At 38.7% G+C, this 17,574-nt stretch overlaps 1 protein-coding gene across 3 annotated transcripts; it reads left to right on the forward strand.

Annotated features, from left to right (window-relative positions):
• The first annotated feature begins 289 nt into the window (after positions 1–289).
• On the forward strand, positions 290–17,078 carry LOC121645765 (tubulin-specific chaperone cofactor E-like protein). 3 transcript variants are annotated; one of them, XM_041994453.1, is made up of 11 exons: positions 290–335; positions 5,489–5,614; positions 5,714–5,784; positions 8,121–8,300; positions 10,522–10,661; positions 11,675–11,856; positions 12,002–12,258; positions 12,892–13,018; positions 13,173–13,289; positions 13,396–13,507; positions 16,235–17,078. In XM_041994453.1, exons 2-11 carry the CDS (start codon positions 5,580–5,582, stop codon positions 16,439–16,441), a joined length of 1,428 nt encoding a protein of 475 aa, XP_041850387.1. In that variant the 5' UTR covers positions 290–335; positions 5,489–5,579; the 3' UTR covers positions 16,442–17,078. The 3 variants fall into 3 exon arrangements, with proteins under 3 accessions (XP_041850387.1, XP_041850386.1, XP_041850389.1); XM_041994452.1 differs by lacking the exon at positions 290–335 and adding an exon at positions 4,352–4,461; XM_041994455.1 differs by lacking the exons at positions 290–335; positions 5,489–5,614; positions 5,714–5,784 and adding an exon at positions 6,612–6,644.
• Positions 17,079–17,574: the final 496 nt, after the last annotated feature.

The following is a 17,574-nucleotide window of genomic DNA, read 5'->3' on the forward strand; positions in this document are numbered from 1 at the left end:
ACCAACTCCCGCGCGCGTGTGGAAGGCCTCGCGCGCGCATTTTACGTTCCGAGCGCGCGAAGCTGGATCAGACGCGCGCGCGTTTCTGTCATGCCGCCCCCGCTTGAGGATGGCTGCGCTCTCGCCAGCGTCTCTGCCCTCGCGGTGACGTTTTCCTCGCGCGGATCAAAATGTGTTTTGACACATGGGGCGGGACAAATCCCCATTCTATAAGCCTTCTCCTGATTGGTCCGCGTACACAGGAAGTTGTGTCAGGAAGACCTTGACTGACAAGACGGCTGGAGCCGGGACAGTTGCGGTGGTTTTGGCATTTTGGCAACGATACTTTGCTTGAGGTAAGTGGAATTCACAGCAGTTCTTCCCGAAAAGTACGGATACTCCTCAGTAAACTATGCCGTTTTCGAATTAACAATTCTACAAGGACAAAAATCAATTCGATAACTTAGAATTGCTTAGGAATATGTAGTTAGCACGAGTAAAATATGTCAATAGACCAAGGTACTTTTTGACAGTTTGTTTTCCTGGTATAAAAGGCACTTGCAGAAACCAAAAACAGACTGTTTTTTCGTTTTTTTGCACAAAACGTGCTTGTACAAAACGTGTCAGGATCGAGAACCAGGCAGTAGAGCTGGTGAACACTTATAAATATCTGGGCACCCACCTGGATGACAGGCTGACCTTTGACCTGCATGTGGAAGGAAGTGTATTTTTACCGGAAGCTTCGTAGTTTTAATGTTAACAGGACTTTTATGCAGGTACATCCTACCAAGATGTAGGTCTAACAGACACAAATACTCCTTTGTCCCTGCAGCCATTGCCCTGTTGAACAATAAATTTTTATTTATTTTTTTTTATAGTCCTTTTAAATATTTTGTGTTACTTGTGTGTTTGTGACTGATTGTTTTTACTGCTGGCTGTACAACTAATTTCCCTCACGGGATAATAACGTTTCCTTGAACCTTGAAAATTCACCATAAAAATAAACTTGCCTTTCCATAAAAAAAAACAAAACAAAACAAAAAAAAAAAAACCCGCTGCAACAATGATTTATGATCTTTGGGTTACATTTTCAGAATTTAAAGGTTATTTTTAATTATAGAAAAAATAATTAAATCTACTTTATAAGGCCTGTGTGATGAATGATAACAGAAATGCAGGTAAAAATCTCACTTTTGAATTTGTCATCATAAAGTAAAAACATTGAGATCATGTGTATTTTCCTGTCAACATCCATCATCCATCATTCTGATTCTAAATTAAACTGCCTGAACAAAACAACAGTCTTTTCCTGGATTTCACCAGTCCAGACTTTCCATCAGAAAAGGGCTGCAGGGATTAATATCCTAATGAAAAAACTTTGTATTCCTGAGCAGTCAGGTCAGAAAATATATCCTGTGGTTGTAGTAAAGCATATAAATGATTGGTCTGCAGCAAGCAACACAACTAACACACTTTGTGAACGGAGACCCCTTTACATTTTTGTCAAATTATAAAACATTTTTAAGAAACACTCATGTCTGTTCAGTTATCCAAATACCCGATCATGTATCAGCAGTGAGATGCATAAAAACATGCAGTTCTAGTTTCATAATTCTGTTTTCATGCTCCACACATTTGTTAGTGAATTCTTAACTGTACTGTGTGGATATGATTTATAATGTTTATTTTGAAAATTAAAAACTATGCAGCAAATGAATCATAAATTTGCTCTGAATGTTTAAGAGCTCAAACATAAGCTACATTTTTCATAAATTAAAAGATGATACCTTTTAAAGTGAAGTATGATCAGTCCAAAGGTAATCACTGATTCCTGAAAATGTGAAAACCATTTATTTCTTTATTTATTTTTTATTCTTGTAATGGTCTTATGTTTTTAAGTTATTCTATTATTATTCTTATTGTAATTGCCATATTTTTAATGAACTTATATTTTGGGATGCTAGCAGAATTCAAAATAATTTTAATTAAACTTTTTTGGTACTTACACTTCCTTCTGCCACACATTGAACATGAAGTCTCATTAAATGCAGTTTTATTTATTACTTTTTTTTTCTTATTTTTAAAATTTATTTTTATGTAAATCTTCCTGAAACACATTTTTTCTGACAACTGAAATTAAAGAGAAGAAATGTCATTGGTTAAGCCCTACATTAGGACATTTGCTCATGTTATGTTTACTTATGTTATGGGTACTTATAATGATTGTGGGATAAAGTTAGTCGGGTAAATCCAACTGGGTGCAGCATGTTTAAAATAGGTGATGGATGCATTGCAGATAAACTTTCCTCAAAAAAGTAAAAAAATGTGTGTTTGGCCCATTATTTCTCCCCTTTGATAACACCTGCTGGTGTTGTATTATACATCATTGCAAAGCCGGATTAAAAAGCTACGTGCTTTCTAGCGACTTGAGCCATTCTGATCAGAGTTAAAGACTTAACTTTGAAAGTTTTACTTCACTTCTCATTGTGCCTTTATTAAAGGAAAATTTCCACAAGCATTAATCAACCCTTTACAATGAGGTATAACTTGTAAGGATTGGGTTTCTGTGTGAACAACACAGCTAAATGTACAGGTAGAACCCCTAAAAAAATGTATCTTGGAGATGTGGTATCACTACTCAGAATCTCATCCCAGTATGTCAGTCAGGTGCCAATCACACATCTGTAACTGACAGACCTGGCAGCTCAAAACGAGACTGAATACCAGCCAGAAAATGTTGGAGAGGATTTTTGTACGTTTGGTGGTGTAATGGAATTTCAGTTTTTTATATTTACTCACTTATGCTGGGCTTACACCAAACAATTTTCACAGTCGCAGACTAAAAACTGAACGTCTTTAGTAAATCTTAGGAGTCTTACTGGAGTCACAGCGCTCTCCCGTCATCTCGATCGTTAGGTTTAAGGTGGAAATCTGCCCTGTTTGATGTCAGTCTTTCCCTAGTCCTTTGTCTGCAACAATATCAAACATGTTTGATATTATCGCAAGTCGCAGTGACGTAACACAATCAACAACCAATAGATGAGCTCTGACACAAGCAAACACAGAAATCCTGACTGTCAGAATGACAAAAACAAACAAAAATAAATAGAATAAAAATAATAATTATAATAACAAGAAGAAAATAGATGAATAAAAAATAAATAAATACAAAAGGACGAATAAGATCGTTGTAGATGAATGGTCCCTGCCTCTTTGATATAAACTGTCTAACATTTCACAAAAATGCTAAAAGAAGCTAGTTGTAGTCTTGTAAATATTGATCCCAAGACTCACAGTCTTTGTAAAATCTCTGTTTGAGACTAGACTAGACTGAAGACTCTAAACACATACAAGAGTAATATCCAATCTGTTCTAACATTGTTTTAATGACTGTTTAAGAGATTTGTGTCATTTTCCACAATTTGTATTATTATTATTACTGTCATGAGTTGTAAACAGTTATCTTAGTCAACTTTGAATCTGCTACATTACCAATAACCACCACACCAGGAGACCAGAGAGCCCAGGTTGCACACACATATCTTCGGATGGATCCAAGTAAAAATTAAATACAAACCAGTGAAATGCAGCTGAAAGAAGCAGTACTGTCTGAAGGGGATCTTTGGTGTTGTATGCATTGTGTCTTTGACTAAATACTGTCCATACTGCTGGGACATTACATGCTACCACGTAGCTGGCTTTTATAATTAGATTTGTCCAGCTTTTTGGCTCAACTGAATAAGCTGTGTGCACTTACACCCAAGATGATATTGTGTGTGATGAAATCATGATCTTGTATTTAAAGTAAACTAAAAAAAAAAAAAAAGTACTGCCTTTAGTACTACATGACAGCACCTGCATCCAACTGGACTCACAGCAGTCTACCACTTAATTATGACGTCCCTCCTGTTTGAATTCTTGCTGTGTTGTTCTTACTGTCAGAAGTAAGTTGCTTTGAATAAAAGCGTCTGCCAAATGACAATAGAATAGAATAGAATAGAATAGAATAGAATAGAATAGAATAGAGGCTAATGAGGACCATCTGGTCTTTAATAAATGCTAGCTTGTTGGTTGGGATGAATATTTCTCTCCAAAAATGTATGAAATTATTGTGGTTGCACTATTTAGTCTATTGTTAAACATGACTTGATCATCACTTAAATCAACATTAACATAATAATGCATTCAGTGACAAACGTGTATGTGCAGCAATAATATGCTTATTTTGTTTTTTCGCCCTCAGTAATCTCATCGCTTCTGTAGTAGATTCTAGCAGCGCGGGGTTTGTTTGGAACTTTTGGAGGCTCCATGACCCACGTGACCGCTCTTACGGCGAAGTTAACGGATGTTGCAACTCTGAGTATATCGAGGGCTCTGGGCCTATCAGATTACGTCACTTTACGTCACTTCTGGGATGTAGGGGAGACCAAATGACAGCTGGTTTGTTTTCATCAAGAAGGAGAATTCAAATAATCATTAAAGGTACGTTTAACGGACACCTGCTCTGATGTCGGTGTGCGCGCTGACTTCTGGTTGTAGTGTCATCACCTGGAGGTGATCGATGGCGTTTTTTTTTATCGCTGTCATCTGTTATCTACGTCCGGCTCCACCAAGCTGCTGCTGGGGTCAGACTGGGAAACACTGGACACTGCTGTGACCCGAACCTCAATCACAGATAGAGCCTGCATCCCGGTTATCAGCAAAATCTGCTTTCCTTTAGTTGATTTTACAATGAAAAATATTGTTACTATCTGTACTGGGTTAGCGATGCTCTTTGGTGACATAGCCAAATTCAATTACAATTTATAGCAATTTTGAGGGTTATGGGCCTTTTCGTTCTATATATGACATGAAAACAACTATATTACAAATTTTCTTAATCAACAAGACGTAACGATCAGATCGGCATAGATTTCATAGAAGAAGAAAGTCGTGTAATAAAGAGGTGGCTTTTTATATCAATGTTTTGAATGTCAGCTGCGTTTTTCACTACCATCTGCCGCTATGGCCATTTAGCATGCAAAAGTTAGAATTTTGCAAGAATGAGTTTTAATTTGACAAAGTTGTTGACAAAGAAGAAAAATTTCGCGGCTTTTCAAGGCTTTTCGGTAATTCGTGCACATCAAACAAAAAGTCCCAATATTCTAATATAGAATATAATATTTTATATAGAGTTGTGTCTTATTTATTGATTAGTTATTTACTTACAACATTTCAAGGGTTTTACTAATTATTGAGATTTTTTTCATTATATTGGCATAAATCATAACGACAATACACCTTTAAAATGTGAATTCTTCATATCAGTTTGCAGGTATTTGCTATAAAAGAGGTAATAATAAATTCATTACTGGGCTAAAATATTTGTCCCAAACAGATTGTCATGTCTTATCATTACGATGTTTATAAACCTGTGTTTAGAAATGTATGACTGATTCTCTAAGAAGCGTTATTGTTGTGCTACTTCTCTGGAGTGCAGAAACTGATCATTGACCTTGTTTGTTTTCAGGTGTCATGTGGTGAAAGTCCTCCTTTGTCTGGCCCTATCAAGAGCAAATTCTGCCAGGCAACTAAAGAGGAAGCAGCACCTTCCCCTGCAGATGTCTGTCACACCTCCTGTACCAGCCACTCTGGAGTAAGAAGTTGACTGGTTATATGGTTGCATTTACATAGAATGAAGTAAATGAAGCAGTAGATGCAAAATGAATCAAACAACATTTGGGATTTCTGACAGGCCACCAGTACAAAAACAAAAGGAGAGAGAGGGCAGTGATAGTCGTCAATACAAAGGAGACATATCTTCAGGTAAGACATTCCCTGCCACATCTTTGGAACAACAGCTGACTTGATTTCTCTGTGACTAGCAAACCACAATCCATTTCTATAGTTTACAACAGTCCATTTTAGCCAGATCAGATATTGTAACAGGATCTTTTTCTAAAGCAAAACTGTAAGGAAAGGAAAAGGACAGCAGATGGCGCCAAAGAGGCAGGGTGGTGCTGTCCTTAACAACATGATTAATACATGATGTAACTGTGTAAACCTATCTATCTATCTATCTATCTATCTATCTATCTATCTATCTGTCTATCTGTCTATCTGTCTATCTGTCTGTCTGTCTGTCTGTCTGTCTGTCTGTCTGGAGCTGAGAAATGCTAGACCAACTTTCTTTTCTGACATCTAAGAACAGCATTAATGTTCAAGCTTCGTTCATTACTGTTGGCAGACTAACTAATCCTTCTGTGTCAGTAACCCCAGAACTTCTGTCCAACCAGGCCTGTAATGAATTTGCTTCTTTCTTTTCTGACAAATTTCAGAAAGTCAGGCAGTTAGTCAGTGCTTCATGCCAGGGGCAGGACATATGTCCCTGTGTCCACTCGGAGACATAAACACACTTTTCTTCAATCAGTCCTAAAAACCTGGATGAGATCATTGGTTATCTGAAAACCACCACTTGCTGTCTTGACACCCTGCCAACCGAGTTTTTTAAGATTGTTTCAGGATGCATGGCCTTAAAAACTTACAGATTGTAAACACGTCTCTGCTTTCAGGTGTCTTCCCTCAGACTCTAAAAACAGCCGTCATCAAGCCACTACTGAAAAAGAAAAACCTAGACTCGTCACTCACAAGCAGCTACAGGCCGATATCAAACCTCCCCTTTCTTAGTAAGATTATTAAAATAACTGTTTTGATGTCTACCAGTCAGGCTTTCTGCCACACCACAGCACTGAGATGCTTTAGTTAAGGATTTTTAATGACATCTGCTTAAGCACAGATAGTGGAAACATTTCAGTCATGGTACTGCTAGATGTCAGTCCTGCATTTGACATGGTTGACCATAACATCTCACTAGACCGGCTGAAAAACTGGGAAGGACTTTCTGGCACCGCGATTAATTGTTATGAGTCCTGTTTAAAAGACAGGGACTACTTGTGTCTATAGGTAACTATAAATCTGAGTGAACCAAAATAATCTGTGGAGTTCCTCAAGGCTCCATCCTGGGGACACTGCTGTTCAACATCTACATACTGCCACCACCATCACCAAAATATGTTACCACAGATATGCTGATGACACACAAATCTACATAACCATCTCACCAGGAGACTACAGTCCGATCCAAACTTTGATCAACTGCATTGATCATATTAAAGATTGGATGTGCCAGAACTTCCTTCAGTTAAAAGAAGACAAAACTAAAATAATAGTTTTTGGAGCCAAAGAAGAAAAATTAAAAGTCAGTACTCAGCTTCAAATCTCAAACTACAAAGTTCGAAGCTAACAACCAAGCCAGAAATCTGGGAGTAGTCATGGAGTATGGAGTCATGAAGTAGTCATTTTAGCAGTTATATCAAGACAGTTGTGAAGTCGGCCTGTAATCAGAACATATCGGGGATTAAAGGACTGATGACTCAGCAGGATTTAGATAGACTTGTCCATCCTTTTATCTTTAGTAGACTGGACTACTATAACGCTGTCTTCACAAGTCTCCCTTAAAAGTCCATTAGACAGCTGCAGTTAGTCCAGAACGCTGCTGCTCGAATCCTCACTAAGACCAAGTGAGTAGATCATAGAACAACAAACTCTGCTGAAACTCTCAGCAGTTTAGGGTTAAAACTTTTCTATTTGCTGCCTTTTATCCCCACACAGGAACTTTATTTCCTGGATTTAATCTATTTTATTTTAGCTTTTTTCTTTGTTTTTATTCCATGTCTTTTATTTCTTTTAAAGTTTGTTTTTAATGCACTTGTTATTGCCTCCTGCACCCCACTGTAATGCTTTTCATGTTTTATGTGAAGCACTTTGAATTGTCTTGAACATGAAATGTGTTATATAAATAAACTTGCCTTGCCTAACTTACATGAGGGATTATCTAACACCTCAGCCCGGCTGCTAGTGTCTGCTGGCAAGAATAGTTTGGGCAAGCTGTTTACACACAAGCCATTACACACAATCGGGTGCCAGCAGCTGCAGCAGATAGTTGGGCCGGTCTAGTTTTCATCTAGAGTTTCCATGTTTTCACCATGCATGCAATGGTTCTCTCCAGCTTCTCCTAACAAATAAAACATACATGTTTGGTTATCTTTTAAACTGACCCAAGGAGTAAGTGTTACAAATTGTTTGTTCTGTCCACTCCATAGCTGAAGAGGAGACTGCTCAGCAGGAAGGAGCCATGGAGCCACCAGAGGACCAGGAGGGCCGCTCCTTTGTGGAGGTTATCAGTGAAAAGTACAGCCCAGAGAACTTCCCTTACCGCAGAGGGCCCGGGATGGGGGTGGTGGTGGTGCCCACTGCAGGTGTCCAAGGTTCCCCCATGAAAGGTGAACTGGAGAGAGATAACGATGTGCAACTCTGTCATACACAGGGGTTAAATTAGGCCAGTTAAGACAAAGAAACTCCTTGCGGTTTGTTTTCTACTGTGAAAAATCAGATATCAGGAACACGTCGATATCAGAGTTCTGATTAGAACTCTAGTGATCAAAGATTCAAGAACGATGCAGCAATTTACCATTTTTGTTGTTTGTTTATTTGTTTGTTTGTTTTCTTGACTGGGTCAACCAGGGGGGTATTCCACGAGCGTAGCTAAAGAAAGCCAGGCTGTATCGGGAAAGCCTCGCTTGAACACAACACAGCAGCCAGACCATCATTCTGCTGCTACCATGAGGGACAAGACAAGTTTAAAAAAAACATAAAATCTCTATCAGGCTTAACTTCACAAAGTTTTTACATCTGGTGTTTTTATGATTTTACCTCTTTATAAAATGTGTGGATAGACATATAAGATATGAATTGAGGTGAGATGAGATGATGTATGAATCCTGGGGCTGGGACAGACAGATTCTAGGGGTGATTTGTGATGTCAGTATAACTGAAAACTTTTTATGTAAAAAATATTTACTGTCACAAAAAATAAATCAACTACATTAACTAAAAATGAGTAAGTTATCCTCTTTCAGTGTTACTGTAGTGTTAGTGTTACTAACTGTAGCCAAATTGTTACTGTATTAAAAAGTCTGTAAACTGTAGTCACTGTGTATATGACCCAAGGTCATACATATCTAAAGCATGTCTCACTGTGAGGTCTGTGGGATCGAAAGCATGTCTTCTTACCTTCAGCTGTTTGATGGGTGAATCTAAATGTGCACACATAGACTTGAAGACTGAGAATCATGTTCTTTTCATCCTGTTAGAAAGTTTAAATCCATGAGTCTACCAGGCAGGTCTTCGAGAGTCGGATCCTCAGCTGGCTCCCACATGAGGTCTGATTTCAGCTCTGTTTATGAGCTGTGGATTGCAATTCAGCCCATATCCAGTAGCTTCACTGCTTTAATTTCTTATCAGGCTTTCTGCTGATAGTCACCTCTAAGTTTCATGTCTTCTCTTTTCAGTTTTCAAAACTGGTATTACAGTTAACCTGACTGGCAAAGATTTTGTATTGAACTTTGATAATTTTCTACTCCATTCAGCTTTATATGTATAACACCAGTTCACTGTAGTCCAATTATAATCAAATTAAAATAACTAAAGCATGGTTAAGGATCATTAAGCTGGACTTAACTATAACATTTATTTTAAAGAAAAATATTGAAGTCTGATCTTAAAGGTAGAGAGGTAGACCACAAGTAAACTTGCAGTCTGATGGCAAAGTGCTCTGTTGGGAAAATATGGAGCCATGAGCTTTTTAATACACATGGAGTTTGGTCACTAAGAGCTTTAAATATGAGGAGAAGAATTTTAAATTCTATTCTGTATGTAACAGAGAGCCAATGAAGAGAAGCTAAAACTTAAGAAATATTATCTCTACTGATAAGTCTCATCAGAATCTTCTAGTTTTTCTGCATCACACTGAGATGAAAGGTCCCTAATTTTACCTGTTTATATGTGAGTCCAACACAGATCCGGGTCCAAAATAACTCCAAGGTTCCTCACTGTAGTACTGGAATCCAGGATAATACCATCCAGGGTCATTTAATAGATAGACAAGAGTCTTCCTGAGGTTCTCAGGTCTAAAGAAAATAACCTCAGTCTGTCTGAATTTTGAAGGAGAAGATTCAGATTCATCAAGGTTTTTTTTTTGTCTTTAAGAAATCTTTATAGCCTGGTCAACTGATTGGTTTAATCAGGCTTTATGGATAAATATATCTGAATATCATCTGTGTAGAAATGAAAGTTTATACAATGCTGTCTGATAATATTACCTAATGGAAGCATGTACAGTGTAAAATGTATTGCTCCAAATACAGAACCCTGAGGAACTCCATGACTTTCTCTAGTGTGTGAGGAAGACTCATCATTACATTAACAAACTGGAGTCTGTCATATGACTTAAACCAGCCTAGTGTGCTTCTTTTAATCCAAATATCGTGTTCAAGGCTCTGTAGCTAAATGTTGTGATCAGATGTATCTTCATACTGTCATGATGTGGAGGAATGACTGAATTTTACCCATTTCATGCTCGTAACATCAACAAACACAACTTTCTCTCCTGTTTAAGTAATCCTTGCTTTTTCCTCTTTCTCGCTTCTCCTTCTGTCATCTCAGACCGCCTGAACCTGCCCAGTGTGCTTGTGTTGAACAGTTGTGGAATCAGCAGGGCAGGAGACCAAGCTGAGATTGCTGCCTTCTGTGCACATGTCATGGAGCTGGACCTGTCGCACAACAAGCTGCAAGACTGGCATGAGGTGCCATCTCTTGGTTTTTATTACAGCTGTGTGCTCTGTATTCTTCATAGTGACAAGACATGTTTGTGTCATGAAGCAGCACTTAGATTAACCTCTTTATAGTCCAAGGAATTGGTAAAGTAGTCCTAGTAATTAGTAAAGTAGCTATATTTCAAGGATCTTGTAAAGTAGTCCTAGAAATTAGTAAGGTATAGTCCTTGGAAGTAGTAAAGTTTCATTAGTAAAGAAAAGTCTTGTGATTTAGTAAAGTAGTACTAGGAATTAGTAATGTAATTTATGGTGAGGAACTGTGTTAAAGTAGAAATCTGAGCAGTTTTCTAGATGCTTTAATAGAGGTGTTACACAGGTAAATATTAGGAAGCTATCAGCCAATATTGATGATCACTGGTCAGTCAGGAGAAATGAGGGATAGTCCCATAATTCACCTTTGACATAGGATAAGGATCCAGAAAGAGGTGAATACTTCACTTTAAAACTTCCATGGAAACTAGCAGGACCTTCATGATTCACTTCAAACAAAGGTAGAGTCTTAGGAGAACACAGTGTTTGTCGTCTTTTGGTTTTGGACATTTTTGTTTACTATTTGTTGGCAGCTAGCTCACAGTGAGTTTTTGTCCCACAGTAACTTTGTAACCAGCAGAGTCTCTGCTTTCAAATGACTCCTTGTTTGTTTGGTTTGCTTGAAGTGGAGAAATTAGCAGAAGCTCTAAAGTGGACAGTGCTGTTCTCTTGTTTTTGTTACATTCCCATATAATTGCTGTTTGGTTTGGATGCAAATGGTTGGTAGACTCTTCTTTCTGAGTTTCTTCTTGTCATTTTGGTATGCTACATGTTAGGATTGCTGCTTTCGACTGTGTGCAAAATTAGTTGTGCCACATGCTGTCGCCTGTAGACAGCCAGAGGTTAAAGGACACCAGATTATCAGTACACACACTGTTGTTTATTACCATTTCCAGAACTGCACAAAAAGAAAGAAAAAAAGAAAATAAAACACATCATTGTCCATTTTTCAGATCAGTAAAATTGTGTCCAGCATCCCCAACCTGGAGTTTCTGAACCTGAGCTCCAACCCGCTGGCAGGAACATCTCTGGAACAACGATGTGCTGAAGCCTTTTCCCGGGTTCGCCGTCTCGTACTGAACAACACTCAGATATCCTGGGACACGGTAGTGCTGCTGACTCAGCAGATTCCTGTGTAAGAAGAGCTACATTAGAGCAGTCCTCTTGAGAATCAATAAGATGACATTAATTAACTTTTATTAAAGAGATTGAGGACTGCTTTGTCGTCAGTCAGAACAGATCAGTAGGTTTTCTTCAGCCTCCGCTCTGCTGTCCTTCAGGCTGGAAGAGTTGTTCCTGTGCCTTAATGAGTACAGTAGTGTGAGTGCCTCCAGTGTGGCCTGCCCTACACTGCGCCTGCTTCACATCACCGATAACAGCCTCCACGACTGGGCCGAAGTTCGCAAGTTTGGCTCCATGTTCCCCAGCCTGGATACTCTGGTTATGGCTAACAATAACTTGGCCTCCATTCAGGACAACAAGGATATCCTGCAGCGGCTCTTCCCCAACCTTCGCAGCATCAACCTGCACAACTCAGGTCAGGAACCAAAGCATTGGCTTGGCTGTGCGATGGTTTTAGACATGCTTAGCTACTAAAAAATAGAAAAAATAGATTAGCTTCTGGAATTTTAGGGGCATTTTGTGAAAGAGTATTCAAAAGGATAATGATGGCTTGTAAAATCAGCACAGTAAACATGTTACAGTGCAGCAAAGGAGAGTCCTCTCCACATCAGCTTTTATCTGAGAAATCATTTCTATTTGGGGGAAGTATCCGTAATATTCTAACTTTAGTGTTCTTTTGCATTAACGAGGACAAAAACAGTATCCAAAAATGTGTTCAGATTGACTACGGATTTCATCTGTCATATCTGGGATGCCTGGGGCCTAAAACCAGATCTTTCATCCAAACCATTTAGTCTAGTTTAGTCCATTTAGATTGAAGCTGACATTTCTTCCACAGGCTGAAGACATTTTACACTGCAGTCACTTTTATGGAAATGTTAGAGAACACTAACAAAACCTCATTCAGCAACATATTAACACACATTTGGTGCTCTGCAGAGTGTTTTTCAGCAGCACAACAGGCAACATGCCAAGTGAAGCCCAGTCTCTTTATGCCAGTATCCAGCAGTTTAGTGTTGGCTTTCCTTCTTGTGTTGCATGTCGTCAGGTCTCAACCGATGGGAAGACATTGAGAAGCTGAACTTTTTTCCCAAGCTGGAGGAAGTACGTCTGCAAGGCATTCCCTTACTGCAGACCTTCACCAACGCAGAACGACGCAGCCTCATAATAGCACAGTAAGTACCACCAGCTGCAGTATGTTTGTAATGACTTCCTCCATTCATTGCTGTAAGAGAGAACTATGAAGGGCTGATTAAGTTAATTTTAGACATGTATCTCATTCAGAATATCTGCTGATTAATTGCATAAGATATTAATGTTTCCCCACAGGCTTCCCTCCATAACCCTGCTAAACGGCAGCGTTGTGACTGATACTGAACGAGAGGACGCAGAGAGGTTCTTCATCCGTTACTACGCAGACTGTCCTGAGGAGGAGCTCCCTTATAGGTAAATGTACTTCCTGCCTGTACAGTATTCTAGCCCCCACAGGAGTATAGTGTTTGTGTTTTATGTGTTATTTAAACAGACCACATACTCTGCTTTTCCTCTTCAGATACCATTCCTTGGTAACAAAGTATGGGAAGCTAGAGCCCCTTGCAGAGATTGACCTCAGACCTCGTTTCCGGGCCCAGGTGGAAGTTCATTGTGAGGAGAAAGTAGAACAGGTTAGTTTGCCCTCTAACGCTTTTCTGTTCAGAATAGTTCAAGTATCAGGCCTTCAAGTGTTCTCATGCACCCTTTCTTCATTTAGTTTCTTCCCTTGTCATACTTGCAGGGTCTTTTAAGTGGCTTGAGTAAAAGATTTAAGCTATGTCCACATGGCACAGAAGCTGGTTCAGGTGTGAAAACGATGTGAAAACGGTGACGAAAACTAGGAGAAAGGCTTCAACATCCCCATGACTCCGCGGTAGTACATACTACAAGGCTGTGGGGGTGCTAAAGAGTAACACTCCAAAGCTACAGCAAAACAACGCATGCACAGATAAAGGCTCACTGTGTGTTACAGGAAGTACATATTGGAAGCAGAGAAGGGAAGATAATTGAGGATTCACTGCAAAGCAAAAGAGAAACATTTCTTTGGACTAATGAAGAAGTTGAACTTCTTCTTCAAAAAATACTTGCGTACAAAGCATAAAAAACTTGAGGAAGGGTAGATTGGGAATCGGTGCGTGTTCGTCACATTGACGTCATATCCACTACTGGTGCGTTTACGCTGTCCGCACGGTACCGCATGGAGGCTAATCCCTGGCTTCGTGGGGAAAGGGTGGTTTGCTGTAATACTTTTGCAGTTTTGCTGCAATCCGGCATCGTGGGGACGGCCCTTTATATTATTGTTTGTATCTTAGTTCTGTCTTGAATCTTTCATACCCAACTGTCTCTGAAAATCGTAAGAAAAGAAGTGATACTTTTATTTCAGAAACATGTCTAAAAATGGTTTTACATCAAATCATCAATGTTTTCACAAACAATACACACATAAAAGTTGCTAACATTTACATTTTTACCACTGAAAACTTCAAACGTTAATACACACACAACTCAGCAATGGTTCAATCAGTGTGCATTTAGTACTAGATGTAATGTTAAAGGGAAAGGGTGGAGCTTAATGAAAATGCTTTTTTTCCTTTTCTTTTTTCATATCTCATTAATGATGAATTGGGGCAGGATGGTATCGTTCAACAGAAGCATACAAAAATTCTACCTTAAGGTTACAATATTTGAGAGAATAGATTAGTTGTTTTGCTATGTAATAGTTTTGATCCTGCCTTGGTGGCCATGTTGACGTCATGTCTGCTCTCCATTATCAAAAACTAACATTTGATTAGCCCTTATAAACTCTACCAGTCAGTATTACCCTGGTTGTAGTGAACCCAAAATTATTATCCAGCTCTGGAGTTTCAACGTAACCTGGAGGACTATACTTTCTTTCAGCTTATTGTTTGGGTATTGTTTCTAGCTACAGCAAAATCCATTAGCATAAACATGGTAAAAGGAGAGTGTATTGTGAATTTAAAGATGGACAGGAATATAATTGTCTTCTTGACCTGTTCTGTAGCTTTTACCTTAACAACTGTATGTTATAGCTGGTGTTGCTTAGTGAAAGAATTAATTCAGTAATAATTATAAAACAGCCCTTTTCCCCTGTTTCCAGGTTAGATATTTTATAAGGTATTAAATCTGAATCAAAAGCACCAACAGTAGGTGACATAACAACCAGACTCTGACTTATTGATCAGTGGCCTTAAAGTTGGAAAATTCTCCTGTTATATTTTGTTGTATTTAAAAAATTATGGTAGGTCATTTGTTATCAACATTACAGACTTCAGGGTCTGCTGCATGCAGTTTATCAGAAAACATGAAGTTAGGAACATCTCCACAATCCTAAAAATACAAGAAATCTATTGATACCAAATATGTCATGATTGGAAAGGACTAAAATACTGATAAAACATGGAACTGTTTGTTATCACGAAGCGGAAACAACTTAGATGAAATTCTGATAGTAATCAGTCCGTCTTCTCCCGAAATGAATTCTAACATGTTGCCTAGACAACTGCTGATGATATCAGTTAAAACTCTGTTTTAGTTCAGGTGCTGCTCACCTCTCTTCTCTAAGAAATTAATAAGAAGCTGCCCCTCACTTCATTTTCTTATCCTGTGATTTTTTTCTCTCTCTCCCTTTTTGGGCATTCAGGCTTCACTTTCTTTGGGAAATACATGACTTTCTCCTCTGGCTGTCTGATTGCACTCTGTGTGTAACCCAAACCGAGTCTGTCTACACCTCCATTCCAGCAAAATGGCTTATTACCATAATCAGACATTTTAAAATTGAACACAAAAAAACTTTTTAATCCAGGATTTTTAAGGGTCCCCACCCTGCTGTGGCCCGACGCCATTGCATTTAGAGACAACACCGATTAATTATCATCATAAATTCATCAAAGCTGTTACCGCTCATTATTTGACTCTGAGACATCACAGTGAAAACAGTTCAGCTATGTGTTTATTTTATCCCTTTCCCAGTTAGGCAGTTCCCAGCCAGATAGTTCCCAGCCAGATAGTTCCCAGCCAGGCTGCAGGTTCAATACAAAACATGACTCTGTGACATTTACTGGCGAATAAATTTCAACATAAATATTTAAACATATTTGTTGGAGCAAATTTCCAGCAATCACTTAAATCATCTAAATGGTAAGCTCCATCCCAATTTACCCCACAGAGTTACACACTACTGTTCCTGAAACACTGTTGACAATATGAGCTGTAGTGCTCGTGGGCACCAGCATTTGAGAGGGGTTTTAATGGTTAAGGTGAATAATTTTAAAACCAGGCAGAGAAATGAAATCATAGTTAAAGGTAAGCCATGCTTATGTTGGTTATCTTTGTTTCAGGTGAGCATTCGTTTGGACCAAACTGTAGCTGAGCTGAAGAAGCAGCTGACAGCTGTGGTCCAGCTGTCCACCAACAGCATGAGGCTTTACTACATCGATAAGGGCAGCGCCTTCGGTCCAGAGGAAATGAAGTACAACACCCGGGCTCTCCACTCCTACAGCATCCAAGATGGTGATGAAATACTGGTGGTCCCCAAGACCAAGTGAACACCCAACAGATTGATAAGAATAAGAAGGATAAGAAGAACTTTTTCTTGATTTACTGATATTGAAAATCACTGGAAAACACATATGGAGCAGCAACAGCGGCCCACTTTTTGCCATAAAGAGTATAATAAGAAAAGCTTAAATCAGCACAAGAAGAATCATGGAGACTTGCAGCCAGACCATAGTCGGCTGCTGGTTGGCTCTGGCTGAAAATTTAGAAATTATTTATATCAGCTGTATTGACGGGAATTCACTGGAAAGGGAGGACAAAACAGTCATACTGGAGAACAGGCCAATGAGCTTTAAGCTTAAGCAGAGGGAGTAGCCAGCAAAGCTTCACTGGCTGCTCTTAGAACACAGCATGTACCATAGCACCTTCATAGGCAAGTACCCAACACCTCAAGCTTGCCCACCGATTAATAACAAGGTATTGCTGCCAAGTGGAGATGGGTCACTGCTCTCATATGCACCTTTATCTTAGGCACATCAGGAAGAGCAGGAGTTGTTTGAGCAAACATGATCACATGTAAGCAGTGAACTTTGCAAGCAATTTTATATTCATGAAATTTTTTGTTAGGGTGAAAATATTTCTGTGCTTTACTGCCAGAGTTTGAGGATGCTGCATACATTTGTAAAACAAAAAAAAAAAAAAGGATTATTTTAAGAGCCACAATGCCTTTCAAAAATCAGTATAGTCCTTACCTACTTAGTAGATTTAAAATGTTTTATTTCCTTGTAGACCTGATCAGGAACCATTTTCATAATTACTTGTCTGAATAGTTTTTATTTGAAAACTCCTAAATTTCTATGTACTCCTGCTGCATTACAAAATTCAGCATTTATAAATATGCAAATGCAATCCCCCCAAAAATAGCATGTAAGTGTTGTCAGAGAAATGTGGGAGTTAGTTTAGTTATTAGCATCAGCATTACTAGGTGTCAAAGGACAATTCTTAATATTCCATAAAATTATTGATTAATAATCATTAATTATTGGGCGCCACCTGGAGATACTAGAAACTAACAACTAAACATTCATATTAGCCTCAAGGATTGTTGGTCTGCATACTGAGTGGCAGTTTGGGACAGAGGCAAAGCTAACTAAAGGAAATGACTCCAAGCACTTAACTTCAC

This window comes from Melanotaenia boesemani, chromosome 9 (genome assembly GCF_017639745.1).
Source record: "Melanotaenia boesemani isolate fMelBoe1 chromosome 9, fMelBoe1.pri, whole genome shotgun sequence".
Classification (NCBI taxonomy): Eukaryota; Metazoa; Chordata; class Actinopteri; order Atheriniformes; family Melanotaeniidae; genus Melanotaenia; species Melanotaenia boesemani.

Excerpts from the sequence above, each read along its gene's own strand:
- LOC121645765 (XM_041994453.1), top strand. The coding sequence starts at position 5,580 with ATGTCTGTCACACCTCCTGTACCAGCCACTCTGGA. Across the intron at positions 5,785-8,120 it reads CAAAGGAGACATATCTTCAG|CTGAAGAGGAGACTGCTCAG; the intron begins GTAAGACATTCC and ends TCCACTCCATAG. Across the intron at positions 13,290-13,395 it reads GAGGAGGAGCTCCCTTATAG|ATACCATTCCTTGGTAACAA; the intron begins GTAAATGTACTT and ends TTTCCTCTTCAG.